The sequence below is a fragment of the Bos taurus genome, chromosome 24, assembly GCF_002263795.3.
Source record: "Bos taurus isolate L1 Dominette 01449 registration number 42190680 breed Hereford chromosome 24, ARS-UCD2.0, whole genome shotgun sequence".
Lineage (NCBI taxonomy): Eukaryota > Metazoa > Chordata > Mammalia > Artiodactyla > Bovidae > Bos > Bos taurus.
In genome coordinates this window covers 37,715,743-37,735,116 of record NC_037351.1, presented here as the reverse complement: position 1 = coordinate 37,735,116, position 19,374 = coordinate 37,715,743, and the positions used below count along the sequence as shown (strand labels likewise).

General features: G+C 42.3%; 1 protein-coding gene across 20 annotated transcripts in view; it reads left to right on the top strand.

Annotated features, from left to right (window-relative positions):
* The window catches only part of DLGAP1 (DLG associated protein 1), a 782,615-nt gene that overhangs the window by 622,580 nt on the left and 140,661 nt on the right, over nucleotides 1-19,374 (top strand). For all 20 annotated transcript variants that reach the window (XM_059880829.1, XM_059880830.1, XM_059880827.1 and 17 more), the window contains 2 exons: nucleotides 7,117-7,294; nucleotides 14,481-14,721. In XM_059880829.1, the coding sequence (XP_059736812.1) occupies nucleotides 7,117-7,294; nucleotides 14,481-14,721 (419 nt within the window). The remainder of the gene's footprint in view (nucleotides 1-7,116; nucleotides 7,295-14,480; nucleotides 14,722-19,374) is intronic.

The window sequence follows — 19,374 nt, the reverse complement described above, 5'->3', positions numbered from 1 at the left end:
CTTCACCTTCCATGATGCCTTGATTCTCTTCAGGTCCTCGTCAGGGTCTTACTGGGTTTCTTGTCACAGTGCCTTGGTGGACTTCAGACTCTCCACACTCCCACCCCCTCACACTTATTCAACAAATTTTTAAGGAGATCTAATAATATGATGCAAAGAGCCAACTCACTGGAAAAGACCCTGATGCTGGGAAAGATTGAGGGCAGGAGGAGAAGGGGATGACAGAGGATGAGATAGGTGGATGGCATCACTGACTCAATGGACATGAATATAAACAAATTCCAGGAGATAGTGAAGGACAGGGAAGCCTGCTGTGCTGCAGTCCACGGGGTTGCAAAGAGCTGGACATGACTTAGCAACTGAACAACAGCAATGTATGCCAGCCACTGTGCTACGCTTTGGGAACACAGTGATGATTCCATATAATCCCATGACCCCAGATGTGGTCGCTGCCTTCCGGAACCCACAGTTTTATGGGGGAGACTGGCCAGCAGGCAGTTACAAATGCAATAAGCCTCTGATGAGAGCAGGCTCAGCTATGTACATATCAGCTTCCTGGGCACTGTCCTCTGCCCTGAGCCTCCAAGTTTTTGCTCCCTGGGTCTGGCATGACTTCTGTCTGTCTCACTCTTACCTGGTGACAGTCTATCAGGGTCTGAGAGACTCCAAGCTGTCCTCTCTCCAAAGCTTTTCCTAATACCTCTACTCCAAATGAGTCTCTTCTTTGCTACCTTCTTCTTGCCTCTTTCTTGAACACTTAATATATGTTTGTATACTAAGTCGCTTCAGTTGTATCCAGCTCTGTGGCCCCAAGGGCTGTAGCCCCCCAGGCTCCTCTGTCCATGGCATTCTCCAGGCAAGAATACTGGTGTTGCCATGCCTTCCTCCAGGGGATCTTCCCAAACCAGGAATCAAACCCGCATCTCCTATGTCTCCTGCATTGGCAGGTGGGTTCTTTACCACTAACACCAACTGGGAAGCCCTATTATAAGCACAACACAGATTATCTTCAAGTTTGTTCGGCATATTTGTCTCTGTCTGGAGACTGACGTTATCAAAGGCAGGAGTCACATGTTCTCTGCAGCGTCTAGCACAAGCATTATGAATAGTTGGCATCTGATTTGTGTTGTTTTAAATCTAACGTTGCACAGTCTCAAGAATCTATAGGAAAGAATGTTTGAATTCCAAGTATCTTTCTTGGAATTCTGCACCCTTCTCCAGGGGGTTGCACGGTTCCAGAAATTTCTGTGCCCCTCTCCAGGGACTCTTCCTGACCCAGGGATCGAACCTGAGTCTCTCGCATCTCCTGCATTGGCAGGTGAGTTCTTTGGCTAGTTCTTCCAACTAGCACCACCTGGGAAGTCCTTCCAAGTGTCAGAAGAGCCTAAATATGATGGATAAACATATTTGGCACCCTGTAAGAACTGCATTTTATGTTGAAAGTTGCTAGGGTTGATGAATCATTGTCAGAAGAACTGCACCTTTATTTTGGACAAGATCCACTTTATAACTAAAATGCAGTATCCCAGTTTCTAGCATACGGCTTTGCAGATACCCAGCCTGTGGCTCTTGGATAATCTTCCCAGTAGAACAGTCAACAAATCCCCACCCATATAGGTTTTTTTCTCTACAGAGTGAAGCTAATGGAGCAAAGAAAAATCCCCAATTATTTCCTCATCTTCCTTTTACCCCACCCTGGGCTTCTAAGAGATAGCAAGGTCTACAACACTTGGCAGTGTCATGTCTCCCAGAAATAATGCTGACATTCATTCCCTGTGTCAAACATTTATGGAGGAAGAGCAACAAAGAACACAAAGACCTATGGGAGTTTGTTCCTTCAGTCTGAATCTTAAAATGTAGAAGTTGCTCCTGTGTCTAAGCTGTGCTGTTCTGATGGGGCTAATCAGTTTGTGAAATGGATCCCTTTATGAAATTAAAGTTCTAAGAAACAGAAGGAAAATGAAGTGTTTAAGGAACAATATGGTGTTGCAAAAGAAGTTTGAAAAAAGACTCTAAGTGGCTGTCAATGAATCTCTCAGTCTGTTTTTCTGGTAATGTCTTAACTTCTTTTTTGAAAGATAGTTTTTCTGTATATAGACTTCTTTGTTGACCATCTTTTTCATTCAGTACTTGGAATATTTCATCTCAATGCCCTCTAGCATCCTTGATTTATGATGAGAAGTCAGCTTTTAATCTTATTGATGATTCCCTGTAAGTGATGAGTCATTTCTTTCTGCCTTCAAGATTTTCTCATTGTCTTTGCCTTTTGACACTTCTACAAGGATATGGTTAGGTGTGGGTCTCACTGAGTTTATAGTATTTTGAGTTTTTTTAAGCTTCTTAGATATATAAGAGTTTTCATCAGATTTGGGATGTTTTTGGCCACTAATTCTTCAGATGTATTTTCTACCTCTCCTTCTGGAACTCCAATTACATGTATGTTGGTATGTTTGATGGTGTCTCACCATCTATGAAGCTCTGTATGTTCTTCCTTATTCTTTTCTTTTAATTTCTCAGCCTGCGTAATCTCTCTTCAGGTTTATTCTTCTTCATGGGGCTTGCTCTGAGCCCCTTGAGTAAGTTTTCCATTTTATTTGTTATTATGTAGTTATTGGTGTCTCAGTGGTAAAGAATCTGCCTGCAATGCAGGAGACCTGGGTTCGATCCCTGGGTTGGGAAGAGCCCCTGGAGGAGAGCATGGCAACCCACTCCAGTGTTCTTGCCTGGAGAATCCCATGGACCGAGGAGCCTACAGGGCTACAGTCCACGGGCTCGCAAAGAGTCGGACATGACCCAGTGATAGAACACATGCACGGTGCTGTCCATTAGATCCCTGCAGCTTGTTCATCTTGTGGAGTTACAATGTTAGTGATATATTACAGGATTAGTCATTTTCTCTTTGGGAACACTGATTTAAAATGTTGTGTTCTCAGACAGAGAGAACAGACTTGTGGTTGCAAAGGTAAAGGGGGGCAGGGGGAGGGATGGATTGGGAGTTTGAAATTAACAGAGGTAAACTATTATATCTAGAATGCATAAACAACAAGGTCCTACTGTATAGCACAGGGAACTATATTCAATATCCTGTGGTAAACCATAATGGGAAAGAATATGAAAAAAATGGATTATATATGTGTGTGTGTGCATGTGTGTGTGTGCATGAATCATCTTGCTGTACAGCAGAAATTCACACAACATTGTAAATCAACTTACTTAATATAGGTTATCACAGAATATGAAGCATAGTTGATTTACAATATTGTGTTAATTTCTGCTGTACAGCAAAGTGATTCGTATATATAAATGTATATATATATAAACACATGCATTCTTTTTCATATTCTTCCCCATTATGGTAAATTAACTATACTCCAATAAAATTATCTTTTAAAATAAACATAATTAAAATTAATAAAACTATACTTAAAAAGTAAAATGTATTAAATGTTGTTTTCCAAGTATTATTGCATTTTTTCTTTTTGCAATGGAAACCTTACTGATACACTGGCCAGACTTGTTTGTCTAGCTGTCTCACTGCCATCTAAGGGCATCCCATCTTTGGGTGCAGTTAAAGGACATTATAATGAATGGGGCTCAACCAGGCCAAAATCTCAATTCCATTGGGATAAGCCATAAAAGGTTAACTTAGCATAAGCAATTTAGGGAGAAAGTGAAATATGATAGCTGTCATTTGAATAGGCTAATATGGATCATTAATCTAATCTAAGAGCTAATGTTTCTGAATATGCACATTCCTTTTCTACTTAGCAAATCAACTTCCTCTAGAGTTGATAATCAACTCATTCTCTTTTGGTGTTTCTTTCATGAGTGTTTCATCTTCAGGAGCACCGTACCCTTTATGATGAGAGCTGTGGGCTCTACTCTCTAAGTGGACAAGATCAAAGAGCTCATTTCCTTGTATTTCGTGTATCATTAAAGTAGGTGTTGTTTCATCAGGAATGACTCACCAAAGTAGAACTATTCGATCTCTTCTGAATGATTTTCCAGTTTGGAATTATGCTTTATTTCATAACGAGTGGCCAGAGTGAATGATTGTTTCAAGGATGCCTCATTTCTCCATCTCAGCCAGCAGACACACACTCATTGTTCAAAACACTGAGCTTTTCACTTCTTCTTTTGAATGTAGACCATTTATGAAACAGCTGCCCCCAATGCTGCCCTGATAACTGTTTGGAAGCGCAGCATCATTTATGTTGGCAATACCATTGCTCTGGGTCAGGCTACAAAATAGCCAAAGAAACACATTTGTCTTCTCTCAAGTTCTAGTGGAAGTGAACTTTGGGCTGTAAATGCTTCTAGCGAAGGCTCTCTTTCCCTAGAAGAGATCTCAGTGGGAAAATTTACTCTTCAGTGTATTTGTTTTCTGACGGGTATTTTTGGCACGAGCATTTATAAAGTGGTCCATGGTGGCTCAGACAGTAAAGCGTCTGTCTACAATGCGGGAGACCTGGGTTCCATCCCTGTGTCGGGAAGATCCGCTGGAGAAGGAAATGGCAATGCACTCCAGTACTATTGCCTGGAAAATCCCATGGACAGAGAAGTCTGGTAGGCTACAGTCCATGGGGTCGCAAAAACTCGGACATGACTGAGCGACTTCACTTTCCTTTCCTTTCCATGATGGATCTCCATAATGGCACATAATGCATGCAAAATACTTGCCTGATCTGGCAGAGGTATTTTTATGTTTGGCAGCTACTTTTAGGATCCATAGGGAACACTGCTAGAACAATCAGTTTCTCTTTTGTATTAGTAAAATACACAAGTATTTTGATGCTAAATTCGAGATCTATTCTAATTTGGCCCCTCCTTCAGTGTAGTTGCAAAAAGTGGCCACTAATCAAATCCTTAGCTTTTAGTATTAAATTTACCAGGGGCTTCCCTGGTGATCAGATGGTCAAGAATCTGCCTGCAATGGAGGAGACCTGGGTTGGATCCCTGGGTTGGGAATGGACATGAGTCTGAGCAAACTCCTCAAGATAGGACAGAGGAGATAGGAAATGACAGAGGAGCCTGGCATGCTGCAGTTCATGGGGTTACAAAGAGTTGGACACCACTTAGCAACTGAACAACAAGTATTAAATTTATAAATTAATTTAGGAAGTCTAAAATTTTTTACAATATTGAGTTTCACATCCAGGAAAATTGTTTTTATTTACGACTTGCTTATTAAGCCTTGCATAAACTTTTATTACTTTTTCAAAAATTTTTATTACTTTTTCAAAAATTTCTGGTGCACCTCTTTTTCATAGCTTCAAATTATGTTTATCATTTTGAATGGATTTTTAAATTAAAATTTCTATTTGGTGGTGGCAGTATATAGAAAAACTATTGATTTCTCTGTTTTTACCCTGTATGTAACTATTTGGGCAATCACTCTTATTAGTTCTAAAAGTTTTCAGTTGATTTTGTCTTCTAGCGAATTAATTGTATAATCTATAAATACTCAAAGTTTCTCTCTTTCTTCAGAATATTTATATTCTCTATTTCTTTTTTCGTTTCCAATTTCATTAGCTATGATCTCCAGAAAAATTATAAATAATAGAAGCTTATTGGGCCTACATCTTTCTCCTTATCAACTTTTTAAATTGCAGACAATATTAGAGCAAATTTTTTTAATTTAATAACGAAAGAAACAAAATCACCCTGAATCCCACACACAAACAAACTTCAAAAATTACTTAAAAAACACAGACATAGAAAACAAACTTATGGTTACCAGAGGGGAAAGAGGGGAGGAGGGATAAATTAGGAGTTTAGGATTAAAATATACAAACTGCTGTATATAAAATAGATTTAAAAAAAAAACCAAGGTCCTACTGTATAGCACAAGGAACTATATTCAGTATCTTGTAATAGTGTATAAAGAAGAATATATAACTAAACCACTTTGCTGTACACCTGAAACTAACACAACATTGTAAATCAGCTACATTTCAATAAAAAATTTTTAATTACTAAAACAATTGTTTTTATGTGTACAGAAAGGGTAAGGAAGGCTATACAGCAAGTTGGTATGGGTAGTTCTTCCAGGGGAGTGGAATTCTGGAGCAGGAACAAGGGGAGACCCACTTTCTGCTCTGTGTACTTCTGGATAGCTTGGCTTTTTGAGAAGTACAATTTCTGCTTTTATAATTTTAAAATGCATCTTGGGAAATAGTCTTACGAGTATAATGTATGTAAGACTTGTCTTTGGATATCAAGATTTAGAGATGTGCACATGTTAACGTCTAAAATTTAAGTTTTGTTCACTGTTAAGTCTCAACTAAATGAGAAAAGATTAAACAGATGATAGAAAGATGGATAGAGATATTGATAGAGTTACAGACAGACACCCGTTTGCCATTTGCCATTAATAGAAAATCCAAAAAAAAAAGGACAATCTTGTTTGTAGGACATATATTAAGCTAACCTTAAAAGTGCATTCCAGTATACAGTAGGTGCAAATACTGTTTGCTTCCACTTATGTGAGATACCTAGAATAGTCAAATTCATAGTCAGATGCCAGGGTAGATGCCAGGGGCTTCGGCTGTAGAGGGGAGGGGGGATCAAGGGATGGGGAGGGAGGGAGGGGGGATGGGGAGCTAGTTTTACTGGGGACAGAGTTTCAGTTTAGGAAGGTGAAACATTCGGGAAGGATGATGGTGAGAGTTGCCCAACAATGTGAATATACTTAGTGCCACTGAAGTGCACAGTTAAATATGGTTGAATCGTGCATTTTATATATTATGTGACTTTTACCACAATAAAAAATAAAATAGAAGATGGCATAGAAGAGAAATGAGTACAAAGGGAAAGCTCACAAATTACAACCGGGAAGAATTCTAGGGCAGGCATGGCAGCTACACGATGCCCCCTAGGATGTCTAGGAAAATGTGATTGAGGACATTATTTCATGGGCTGAAGGAATTATAATTGCTCTCAATGATTTCCCATCAAAAGCTTTCTTCCCAGACCCCACGGGGGATGCACGGGAGGGCATCTGTGTTACTCGCGCCAGTATGTAGGGTGGCAATGGCAGTCGGAACTTGCCCTGTCTTACTCCCGGCTGCACGGTGGAACAGGACTCGACGCATACTCTCCGTTGTTCTCCTCCAGGATTTCCAATGAGCACTCCCCCAAACTCCAGATCCGGAGTCACAGTTACCTGAGGGCGGTCAGTGAGGTCTCCATCAACCGAAGCCTCGACAGCCTTGACCCTGCGGGGCTGCTTACGTCCCCGAAGTTCCGCTCCAGGAACGAGAGCTACATGCGCGCCATGAGCACCATCAGCCAGGTGAGCCCCGCGGCCATGGGCACTGAACTGCACGGGGGAGCTGGGGAAACCCAGGGGGTGTGACGCGAGGAGGCTGACATCCCCCGAGTGATGCTGGTGGGTCGGGCAGGGGCCCAGTCTAAATGCTGCCTGTGACTGGCCACAGCCGGCGCTGGGGACCAACAGTCCTACCAGCAGCAGAGGGGTCCTTGGGCAGCTGGGGTAAAGCACGTGGGGGGAGTCCTTGAGGAAACTCTCTAGCAGTCAGCCTGCACCGGCACATTTATCATTAAGGAGCTGATGGATGAGGCTTCAGTTGCAAAGACATTTGAAGGATGGAAGGACAGGGTGGATGTCACTGGCAAAACCTAGGCAGTGTCTAATCCTAAAAGTATTAAGCAAGTCATCAAACAGGAACAAAGGCTGGGAAATGAGATGTGATCTGTTTATTCCAGCTGGGTCCTAGGTGAATATTGTGTCTTGGTTGTAAGACAAGTCTACTTCTAAGAACTGGTACCCAGAATTAGGGATGAAGACTCAGTAAAGTTGACTTAATACTGCATCTGAAATACTCAGCTAAAGCTTCTCAGTGCCTCCAGAGCATATGGGAGGGCTGCCTCAACCCAAGGGAGGGTTAAACCTAGGACTCCTGGAGGGTGGACACTGCAGCTTTCAGGGGCCAGGAGCAGGAGGCGCCGCTTCTGGAGGACAAAAAAAGGGTGTTTTGGGTTTTTTTGGAAATAATGTTTAGGAGTTCTAAATTTAATTTTTATCACAGTTTTTTTTAAATAAGCACCATACTTGGGACTTCCTTGGCGGTCCAGGGTTAAGAATCCACCTGCCAATGCAAGGGACATGGGTTCAATCCCTGGTTGAAGGGCAACTAAGCCCGTGCACCCAGACTACTGAGCCCAAGAGCCGCAACTACTGAAACTCAAGTACCTAGAGTCTGTGCTCCGAAAGAGAAGCCACCACAATGAGAAGCCCAAGCACGGCAACTAGAGAGCAGCCCCCACTTGCTGAAATCTGTGAACAGCAACGAAGACCCAGGGCAGACAAAAATTAATTAATTATTTTAAAAAGCACTATACTATTAACTCAGCTAATATTATTGAGCAAAACACTGGGCTAGATTCTGCAAGTTATTCAGTGGTGAATAATGCCTCATTCCTGCTCCCCCAAAGTTTATAGTTTAATGGAGATTATACCAAAAAATAAATAACAAATGTTATTTACTTGAACACCAGAAAAACACTGAGATAGGCAGGACAAGAATTGGCCATAAGAGCCAACTTTACTGGGTCAGGCACTGTGCCAACTGCTTTATATGTTCATAATATTAATCCTTATAAACACCCTGTAAGATATGTAAGTAACCAAAAGTTAAATGGGACTTTGTGGTCATGAAATTGTCAACAAGATACCCAAGAGAATAAAAAAAAAAAAGTGTTCAGTGCCCAGGATTCTAAAGAGAGTGCTTCTAGGCATGGGGTCTAGGAATGTACATTTTAACAGATATTCCAGGTGATTCTAATAAATAATGTATTAATAAAGAAGTATTTATTAAAGTAGTATATATCTGAACTTTGAAAAATGTTGGCCTAAAGCAGTTACCACTAGCACCACATTGGAAGCCCCAAAGCATATGCAAGCAATAGTGTGTAGTTGGAGTTCAGAATACTTGTAGCCGCAGCAATGGGCAATCTGTTCTGAATTTTGTCTTAGAGGCATCTTTCGTGCACAGCCTTCCATGCAGGGCCCAGGGGACTGGACCTTATTCATTAGGAGGGAGACTGACTGAAGATTAATTAAAACTTCAGCTTTTATGCAGGCAAAACAGACAATCAGAACTTTGATGAAGGATAGTTAATCCAACCACCCCCCAAAAAAAATTTAATTGTAGGAAAATTGGAGAGAATGAGAAAGAGCCTGAAGAGGCAGAGAGGCTAGTTTGAAAGACTTTGTGATCACCAAGGTGAGAATTAATATTACCGGTGGTGGTGATGGTCGTGCTGCTGCTGCTGTTGATAGCAGCAACAGTGTTGATCGAGATGGTGCTGGTGATGGTGCTGAGGAGTGTGATGAGGGTGGTGGTAACGATGGTGGTGGTAGAGATGAGGCTAACGATGGTGGTAGCGGTGAAGATGCTAAGGCGGTGGTGTTGAATGGTAGGCTAAGCCCTGAAGTGTCTCTGATCTATCAGAGTAAGACCTTGAAATAGGATCATGCCTCTCATTTTGTCCCCACCATCAAAATAGAGCTTCCTGCTAAAATGTATCCTTGAAAAGCAAAGGCAGCAAGGCTCCAATGTCAGGGTAGGGTGGAAGTCAGGAAAAGTTGGCATATTGGATTCCAATGTTTGCCCGCTGTACATTTCCTTAAAGAAATCTCCAAGAGTACACATATCTATTTGTGCCAGCTACTGCTGTCCAGTGAGGCTCACTATCCCAACTCTTAGGTAAATATTTGGTGTCTCGTTTGGTGAAACTTGAACTTTGCTTTGTTCTTACTTTTTTTCAATATAAACAATAAATTTTTAAAACTTCTTTAAACTGATCTTTATTCTGGACAAGCTCGTGGTCACATAGCCTTCCAGAATTGTAAAAGAGTCTATAACTCTCCAGTGTCACACCTGAAGAATACATCCATGGGATTAGAATATTTTGCTGGAAATGTTTATACACACCCACTGCTGTCATAACTTCACATGGTTAAAGCAGGAGAGCTTCCTCATCAGGACGCACACTCATGCAGCTGCCTGCTTTTAGTCCCTGCGCCACAGATCTGACCTCCCTTGAGACAGTGTCACTTTCTGGTGACAACTTAGTACAATGTCGACAAATCACTGAAGAGGCACATCTGGGCCCTGATTCAGGGTGGTGGGGGTCAAGTCTGCAATTCAGTGGTGTGATCATTTCACCTGAAGTAAAATACAGGAAGCAGAGCCACCCTAAATGGATTCCTAATGACACACCATTTTTCTAGTATCATATTCATTTTTCAAGGAACAGAGTATCAGGAAGGATGATTTCAAATTTTCTGTCACCATCCCAGCATTGTCATTATTCAAAGGGAATGATTTCTTCTTCTAAGTAATCCCACTACATATATTCTAGGCTTTTCAACAAGTAGTTGGTGGTTGTGGTGCTGGAGATCTCTCTCTTCTAGATCTTCAGTAGCAGCTCTAATAGTATAGAATTTAAGTGCACTATATCCTATTCCTTCTTAAAACCTGATATATTATTCATCAAAGGCTCCTAGAAAGATCAAAGTAAAATGCTGTAAGAAATTGGTATAGAATAACTAAATTGTTTCCGCCATTCATACCTTACAGAAATAAAATATCCCTAAAAACAGATTGCGCTTGGATTATGAGGAGAAACAAACATCTTTTTATATGTTTATTCCCTTTCTACTTTTTTTTTCTATATACACATCTAAAAAATGGGGGCTTTTAAAGTAAGACTTGAGAAGAATTTGAGAACGTCACATTTTAAAAAATATTTGGCATAATAACTCTCATTTCCAAATTAGCCCAATTTACTTCTCAATTTATTTCAAGTCCAAATCAAACATCTTCACCTAGAATGATAAACTAGATGCCCACAGATATATTTTGTCCAGTGATGTTTGGGTTTGTACACCATTTTAAAAATGTAAATGTGATAGGGCAGTTATTGTACTTGATGGTAATACCAGCAGGTTAGTGGTGACTTTTGACGTAAACTATCCCTTCATTGTATTTGTACCAGAAATGTAAACTGAGATGACTTAAGCATTTTTGAGCACACAGCTAGCCAGTGACAGAACCTAGAACACCTAGGTGTCCTGACTCCTAACTCGTAAGTTTCTTCAATATCTGCTGGAATTGGGGTATTAGTGGCAATGATATTGCCAATAATAGTGGTAGTAATAATGGAAATGAGAAGAATGGAATAGTTACTATATATCACTTACCTGACATATGCTATAAGCTTTGCGTATTATCTCATTAATTTCATATCAACTGTAAGAAAGATTGGCTTCCCAGGTAGCTCAGTGGTAAAGAATGTGCCTGCCAACGCAGGAGACGTGGGTTCGATCTGTGGATTTAGAAGATCCCCTGGAGAAGGAAATAGCAACCCACTCTAGTATTCTTGCCTGAAGAATCCCATGGACAGAGGAGCCTGGCGGGCTACAGACATGCACACATGCATAAGAAAGATCATTTTTTAATTTATGAACCTCAGAGAATATAAAATAATATCTAGTACTTATGGAATGCCTACTATGTGCCTAGTAATGTTCACTTGTATATTTTATTTTTCTCCTTAAAAGCATCCCTGTGAGGTAGGTATTATTATACCCATTTTACAGATGAGAAAAGTGAGGCTCAGAGAATAGAAGTGAATTGCCATGATATAGTAGAAGCAGCATTGTTGTTCAATTGCTAAGTCGTGTCCAGTTCTTTGCGACCCCATGAACTGCAGCATGCCAAGCTTCCCTGTCCTTCACTATCTCCTGGAATTTGCTCAGACTTATGTCCATTGAGTCAGTAATACCATCCAACCACTTCATCCTCTGTCGTTCCCTTCTCCTCCTGCCTTCAGTCATTCCCAGCATCAGGTTCTTTTCCAGTGAGTCAGCTCTTTGCATCAGGTGGCCAAAGGATTGGAGCTTCAGCTTCAGCACCAGTCCTTCCAATGAATATTCAGGATTGATTTCCTTTAGAATTGACTGGTTTGATTTCCTTGCTGTCCAACAGACTCTCAAGAGTCTTATCAAACACCACAGTTTGAAAGCATCAATTCTTCAGCACTCAGCCTTCTCTATAGTCCCACTCACGGCATTAAACCAGATAAAAAAATAAATCCAAATGAATTTAAAATCTGAGCAGTGAAACAAAAGAAAGGCAATTACTAATGAAATGATGGTCCCAGAAATGGTCCCAGAACTGAAAGATATGAATCTGCAGGTTGGGAGGGCCCACCTAGTACCTAGTATAATGAATGGACAAAGATCCCTACAGGGAATGAATGCCATGGTGAAACATTAGATCACTCAGGACCAAAAAAAAAAAAAAATCCTAAAAAGCTTCCAGAAGGGATGGGGCAAACCAGCACACACAGAAAGGCTCAGAGGTGAGAAAGACATCTGTTTTCTCAGTCTCTAGCACACATGGAGGCTAAGAGACAAGGAGAGAAGCCGAGAAATACCTGAGAGGAGGAGGGATGCAGCTAAAACTCTAAATGCAAGCATGCTCTCCCTTAACGGTGGAGGTGGTACAGATATTGCCAACAATGTGAAGGGGGCTGCCTTCCCAAGAAAGCACTAGAAGATGTGCTCCACTGAAAAGAGGGAATAAAACAAGGAAAGGGGAACTGGGGCACCACCACAAGTTGGATAATGAAAGGCACCCCCAGAATGATGGGGAAGGGAGATCCCAGCACAGCAGTAGGCTTAGCAGCCATAGATTGCATGTAGTAGGAGGCACCCAGACAGATGTTTCAAGGGCAGGAAGGAAACCAAGTGGTTATCAGAGGTCTCTGAACGTATCAGGAGATTCACATAAGCATGTGTCTGGCAATATGGATGCAAATACCGTTAAGATTCACCTGGAAGAATTGAAAATGGTTCTTCTGGGGAGGAAGAATTGGGGCTAAGTTGGGGGCTCGCTCTTTGTTTTTATAAGCCATCTACAACTACTTGACCTATATGTGTGTCTAGGCTGGATAAAGAATCACCTTTTTGTATGAAAAAACGTAGTCATTTGTAAAACTAGGCCTACAGTCTGTTGGGTGGCAAGAGAGTTGCACACAACTAAGCGATTAAACAACCTGGTCTGGCTTTTTTTTTTTTAATGTGGTGTTCAAATCCAGGGTAAGTTATATACAGAGGAATATAAGTTAATAAACACCGATTCCTCAAAAGGGGGAACAATTTATTTGGAAGATTTTAAAAACAATTTGTGGACCATATCAGCTTTTTATTGAGAAGAGTGAACCTTTTTTAGATAGCAAGGAGATCCAATCAGTCCATTCTGAAGGAGATCAGCCCTGGGATTTCTTTGGAGGGAATGATGCTGAAGCTGAAATTCCAGTACTTTGGCCACCTCATGCGAAGAGTTGACTCATTGGAAAAAACTCTGATGCTGGGAGGGATTGGGGGCAGGAGGAGAAGGAGACTACAGAGGATGAGATGGCTGGATGGCATCACTGACTCGATGGACGTGAGTCTGAGTAAACTCCGGGAGGTGATGATGGACAGGGATGCCTGGCGTGCTGCGATTCATGGGGTTGCAAAGAGTCGGACACGACTGAGCGACTGAACTGAACTGAACTGACTGATACAGTTTGAAAATCTCAATAATAGTGTCTTTCAAGACTGACATATCTGGATTGACCTATTTTTGTGCAGAATATATATATCTTGCCAGAAAATATAGGGCCTGTTTCTAGACTTTGCACTAAATTACACTCCAGTCGACACAAATTATTTGACGAACTAATCACTTCCAAAGGCACAATAAAAATACTAGCTTCTAAAACGTTTGTGCCAAAAATTGCCCCATTGAAGTACATGAACTCTGACCGTGGGCTGTAACAGTGGCCCCTAGGTTTGCATTTATATCTGCTGGAGAAGGGATAAAGGAAAATTAACACCTCAGCATGAGCTGGAGGAATGATTTCCCAACACCATGCTTCCTTGCATTCTAAAAACAAAGTTCTCTTTCTTTAGAATTTAACTGACTGTAAGCTAGATACCACCCCATTAGTCTGCAAGGATGCTGCTGTTCAATGGCTCAGGTGTGTCTGTTTGTGACCCCATGGACTGCAGCACGCCAGGCTTCCCTGGCCATCACCAACTCCCAGAGCTTACTCAAACTCATGTCCATGGAGTCAGTGATGCCATCCAACCATCTCATCCTCTGTTGTCCCCTTCTACTCCTGCCCTCAGTCTTTCCCAGCATCAGAGTCTTCCAATGAGTCAGCTCTTCTCATCGGATGGCCAAGTATGGAAGCTTCATCAGTCCTTCCAGTGAATATTCAGGGTTAATTTCCTTTAGGGTTGACTGGTTTGATCTCTTTGCTGAGGAGCTAAAAATACGTTCGAATTTAATGCTATCTGATGGGGCGTTCCTCTCGGGGATGCGGTTTGGAGATGCTCAGAGGGCGAGTTGGCTTCTCCCCGGGAAGAGCTGTTGCTAACGTCCCATCTGGCCCTGCAGGTGAGCGAGATGGAGGTGAACGGGCAGTTCGAGTCGGTGTGCGAGTCGGTGTTCAGCGAGCTGGAGTCGCAGGCGGTGGAAGCCCTGGACCTGCCGATGCCTGGCTGCTTCCGCATGCGGAGCCACAGCTATGTGAGAGCCATCGAGAAGGGCTGTTCGCAGGACGACGAGTGCGTGTCGCTGCGGTCCTCCTCCCCGCCGCGCACCACCACCACCGTGAGGACCATCCAAAGCAGCACGGGTGAGTGTGCAGAGCCAGCCCCGCGCACCACCCCCGCCGCCCGGGCGGCGCCTCAACTGTCCCCAGACACTGCACGTGGTCCTCTCGCGGGTGTCACACAGTCTCCGGTCACCAGACCCCACCCACTCCCCGCGAGGCATCCCAGCCTCCGGCCACAGTCACGCACCCCCTTCTAACTCCATCTGCGTCTCCGGAATCACCAGAGGAAACTGCAACTCGGGGACCAAGGGAGACAGCACAGGGGGAGATGTTCCCAAGGTGCCCACACAGCATCCTAGGGCCAGTACTCTCATCCCACCCAACTCCTGCGCTCCATCAGCAGACCCTCGCGTTCAGGGCTATGACCCTCTCCACGAATCAGACACCCTGATTGTTGAGCATCGCAGAGCTGGAAAGCTTTTAAAATCCCAAGATATACACAAAATGACTCTCCCGAAAGACCTAAACTATCATTGTGAGACAGTAAGAAATGGATGATGCAGTAACACTGATTGCACAACTTATGTTTTCTTTTATTATACCCAAAGGCAGATTTATTTCCTTTTATTTTAGACCTCCTGACTATCTATACGCACCCAGCACCTCCTTTGCACTCTAAACTGAGTTTGGATTTATGCCACTACACTGTCTTGTGATCAGATTTTCATCAGAGAGGCACAGAAGAGCTTAGCTGGTTTCCATGACACTGGACCTATATAGGACTATAGCCACGGATTGTGTGTGACAGTGAATGTATTGTTTTGGAGGGTTTCAGGGTGCTTTTTTAAAAAATAACATTTGGGTCCAAGAAGAAAATCCTCTCCATTGTAACTAGTCTTAACTTTGGTAGAATTTAGCATTACTCCAATAAAGACTAGTTTGATAAAAAAGATCATCACATCGAGTCAAGATAAATGATGAATTAATTAGAAGGAAAAATCTATGCTAAACTATTCAGTTTTCATTCTAGGTGCCTCAAATGTCAGCAATTATCATTCAGCTTAGAACTTTCGCTGGCTTGGGAACTAATAGGTTCTCATCTTACTTGCAAGAAAGCCATTAAAGGTTAAACAACAGGTCTTCCTTCTGGACCAAGGCAAATTATGATCTCAGGATTAGGGAAGAGATGCTTCTAGACCGTGGCTCAGCTGACCCACTGTATCCCAGCACCTCTGGCCCTGGGTGGCCGATTCCCACCAGAGACAGAAGGTGTGCGTTTTTGCTCACTAGGAGATTCTGCACAAACAGCCACAGACGAGGTTAATAAGTTAAATAAAGTTGGTTCAGGAAATGAACACATTTTTAAATTCATTCACGGGCATGAATGTGCATGTTTACATCTGTGCAATAAGTGTAGCTTGAAGGTGTGGCTGTGTCTCTAGTTTCGTCTTTGGTGTTTCCCTGTTTCCCCGCCCCGTCCCCACCCACCTCCCCCCAGCCCTGTCTGATCTGTTCTCTGTACAGCAGATTCATCACTCACCAGCTACTCTCCTGTGCTGCAATTGCTCCTTAAATATGCAAAATTCAGATCCTTGCCCAGAAGGGCCGAGGGAAGGAAAAGGGAACACCCCGCCCCAAATACCCTATTCTGACCTTTCTAAGACCCTTCCCAGGTATGCTGAGGGTTTCCAGAGTTCAGATAATAAGGTCACTAGGTAAAATCCAAGTTGCCAGTTACATGTGAATTTCAGATCAATAATGAATCATTTTGTAGTGTCAGTATATCCCAAATCTTTCATGGGACCTACTTACACTACAGAATTATCTGTGACATCTGTAGTGTTTGCTAAATCTGACAAGCCTATCAGAGAAGGAGGTGAAGGGGGCCTGGGGTGGGGGTGTCTTGTGTTGTTCAATTTAGAATTGGAGAGGCTTTAGCCAGAGGCCCTGTGTGGGAGAACAGCCAAAAACAGGGAGCAGTCAACGAAAACCCCACAGAGCTGACAACATCCGCTCCACCTTGGGCTCTAGGAGCCTTGTCCTAAGTCCTGGGCCCCGTCAGGGCGGCGAGACTCCAGGCTTGGCTGCAGCTGCAGGGGCTTAGGGGCAGGAAGATGGAACTTGTCATGGGGAATGGTGAAGCACAAAATACCAGATTTGTGTACAGGACAGCTGGTGACGTCACCCTTCGTCATCCAAGTCAACATTATATCGTCCTTACAGTCATAGAAAAACAAGCAAACAGTTTAAGAACTAAATGTTATTATAGATTCTAAGTAAAGCCTTTAGAATTCTAATATCACTTTTCAAAGCTTATCTATACCATGGATTTGTTCTTTAAAAAAAAAGTCATTTTAGGATATAATAAGGTTCTGTGCCCTTAATTCTACTTCTGTCATACTTCCTGTATCTCCTTCTTACCCCTCTTCTGTCTCTCTCTCTCACACACACACACATATACACAGAATTTTCCTTCTCTCTGTCATGATGATGTCAGTGCTATTATTAATATGTTTTCTTCTACTGGTTTCCTTCCATAGAAAATCTGCCTTCTCATAGGACCTACTAGTTTTTGAAAGCACGCACTCATCTGTGTTAATCAGGAAATGACTTTGCTCTAATTTTAACCATTTCCCTTGTGCACATAGGTCAGGTTTACATCTGTGTTCAGTAGGATGTGACATAGATTTCGCCTTTGCTCATTATTCTTGGACATTTACAATAGATTTTAAATGTCCTAAACTTCCCTTTGTCTGAAAAACAATTCATTTTTGTCAACTGCAGTTAATAGCTATTAACTTCCCCCCACAACAATCCACATTCTGTCTTTGATTTTTGTCAGCCCATTTTAAATGGTTCAGATGTTTAGCAAACTAGACTATTAAGCTTTTCTCCTCCAGTGTTGTCCATTCCTCATATGAGCAAAAAGAAACCACCTAGAAAGGTCCACAGAAATGTCTGCTGCCATGTGGGAGAGTCAGGAAGATGGGCTCGGCTCCAAGGGGCCCTAAGGAGCCCCTGGTGATATGACCAGGGATTAATGGAGACTCAGAGCCAACTAGGAACTGAGTTGGGGAGTGATGTATAGTTATGTTTCTTTTGGTTAATTGACATTTTGGTTTATCTAACTATGATAGAGTCCTATATTATCTCCCTTTATTATCTGCTTCAAGCACTCAGATATCTCTCCACCTAAGAGATTCAAGTAAGTTCCTATATAATCATTGCACCATTGGACTATTTGGTGAGGATTAGAGGTACTGTTCCTTGGTAGCTTAGATGATAAAGAATCTGCCCAAAATGCGGGAGACCTGGGTTTGATCCCTGGGTCAGGAAGATCCTCTGGAGAAGGGAATGGCTACCCACGCCAGAATTCTTGCCTGGAGAATCCTATGGACAGTGGAGCACAGTGGGCTATAGTCCATGGGGTCGAAAAGAATCAGACATGCCTGAGAAACTAACACTAGGAAAGTAAAATTTTTAAGTGATCAGTTAGCCTCATGACTGTGGGAAAACAAACACCATTACCTCAATCGTCTGAGTACTTTAGGTAAAAGTAGAACTTGGTGCTAGAAATAGACCCAAACCTCCACTTCGGAGAACTGGATTCAGCTGGCCTTCTGTGAAATATACAAATGCAATTGGATGTGTTTAAGGATGAGATTTCTTTTTACTTCCTATGCTAAGCGTTCAAGATCTATCGAAAGCATTGCCACGTTGCAGCTAGACAGACTTCAATCTGGTGACACAAGAATCTGGATAAGCATGAACAGTGCATCATCATCGATGGACATGCTCATGCAGATACACACACACACACGTGGTCAGAAAGGACACAAAATATGTCCTTTGCAGTGGTGACGCAGCACACAGAAGCCGGAGGGTCAGTGGGTGTAGACAGAGGATAATAATAATAAAAGCAGTGTTTATTTAAAACATCTCCCTTTAAATAAACACTTACTGCTTTTTATTATTTTTAAAGCCAATATAATATTTGAGTTAAAATAATACTCTTTCACAAAAATAGGCAAGCTATCATGATACATGATTCTCTGGTCTTTTAAGATATTTCCTTTGGTACATTACAAGAGTTTCAAGAAAGACTTATGTAACAATAATGTGACTTTATGAAGAGTAAGCATGTGCCACACTGTTGCTCCTGATATTTGGCTGGTGTGCTATATTCTTTTCATTAGGGGAAGCTCTTAAAAATGAATGGGGTTGAACTGGTCTCCTGTCCTTCATGGCGCCCCCAAGAAGGGCAGCAAGGGTCCAGGACAGAGCATCCTCCTGGGCAAACAGCCAGGGTCCTCAAGCAGGGAGTTCAACACAGCTTGCCCTTGTGAGTGTGGCTTGGGGCCACAGTGATCACAACACATATTTCCAGTTTGATTTTTCCAACAAGAGCAGTCACATTCTCCTTTAAACAGAGACATGCTTTTCCATAATCTTAACCTCACACACTCTCCCAGCTCCATATACAGAAGCAGTTACCCTTTAGAGCACCTGAGGTCAGGGCTAACTTCTGGGAGTTCTCACAGGTTTGGGTCATCACACCTGGTCAGCCATCCCGTACAGAAAACCACACTGAACCTGCCTTCCCTCATCCTACCCTCCGTACAGCCTGCTCCCCACACACCCACCCCCAACAACAAACCCTAAACACACAAGATCTTGAGCAAAATGACATTAAGGTAGTAATTTATATTTATAATACACATGGTAGGCACTCAA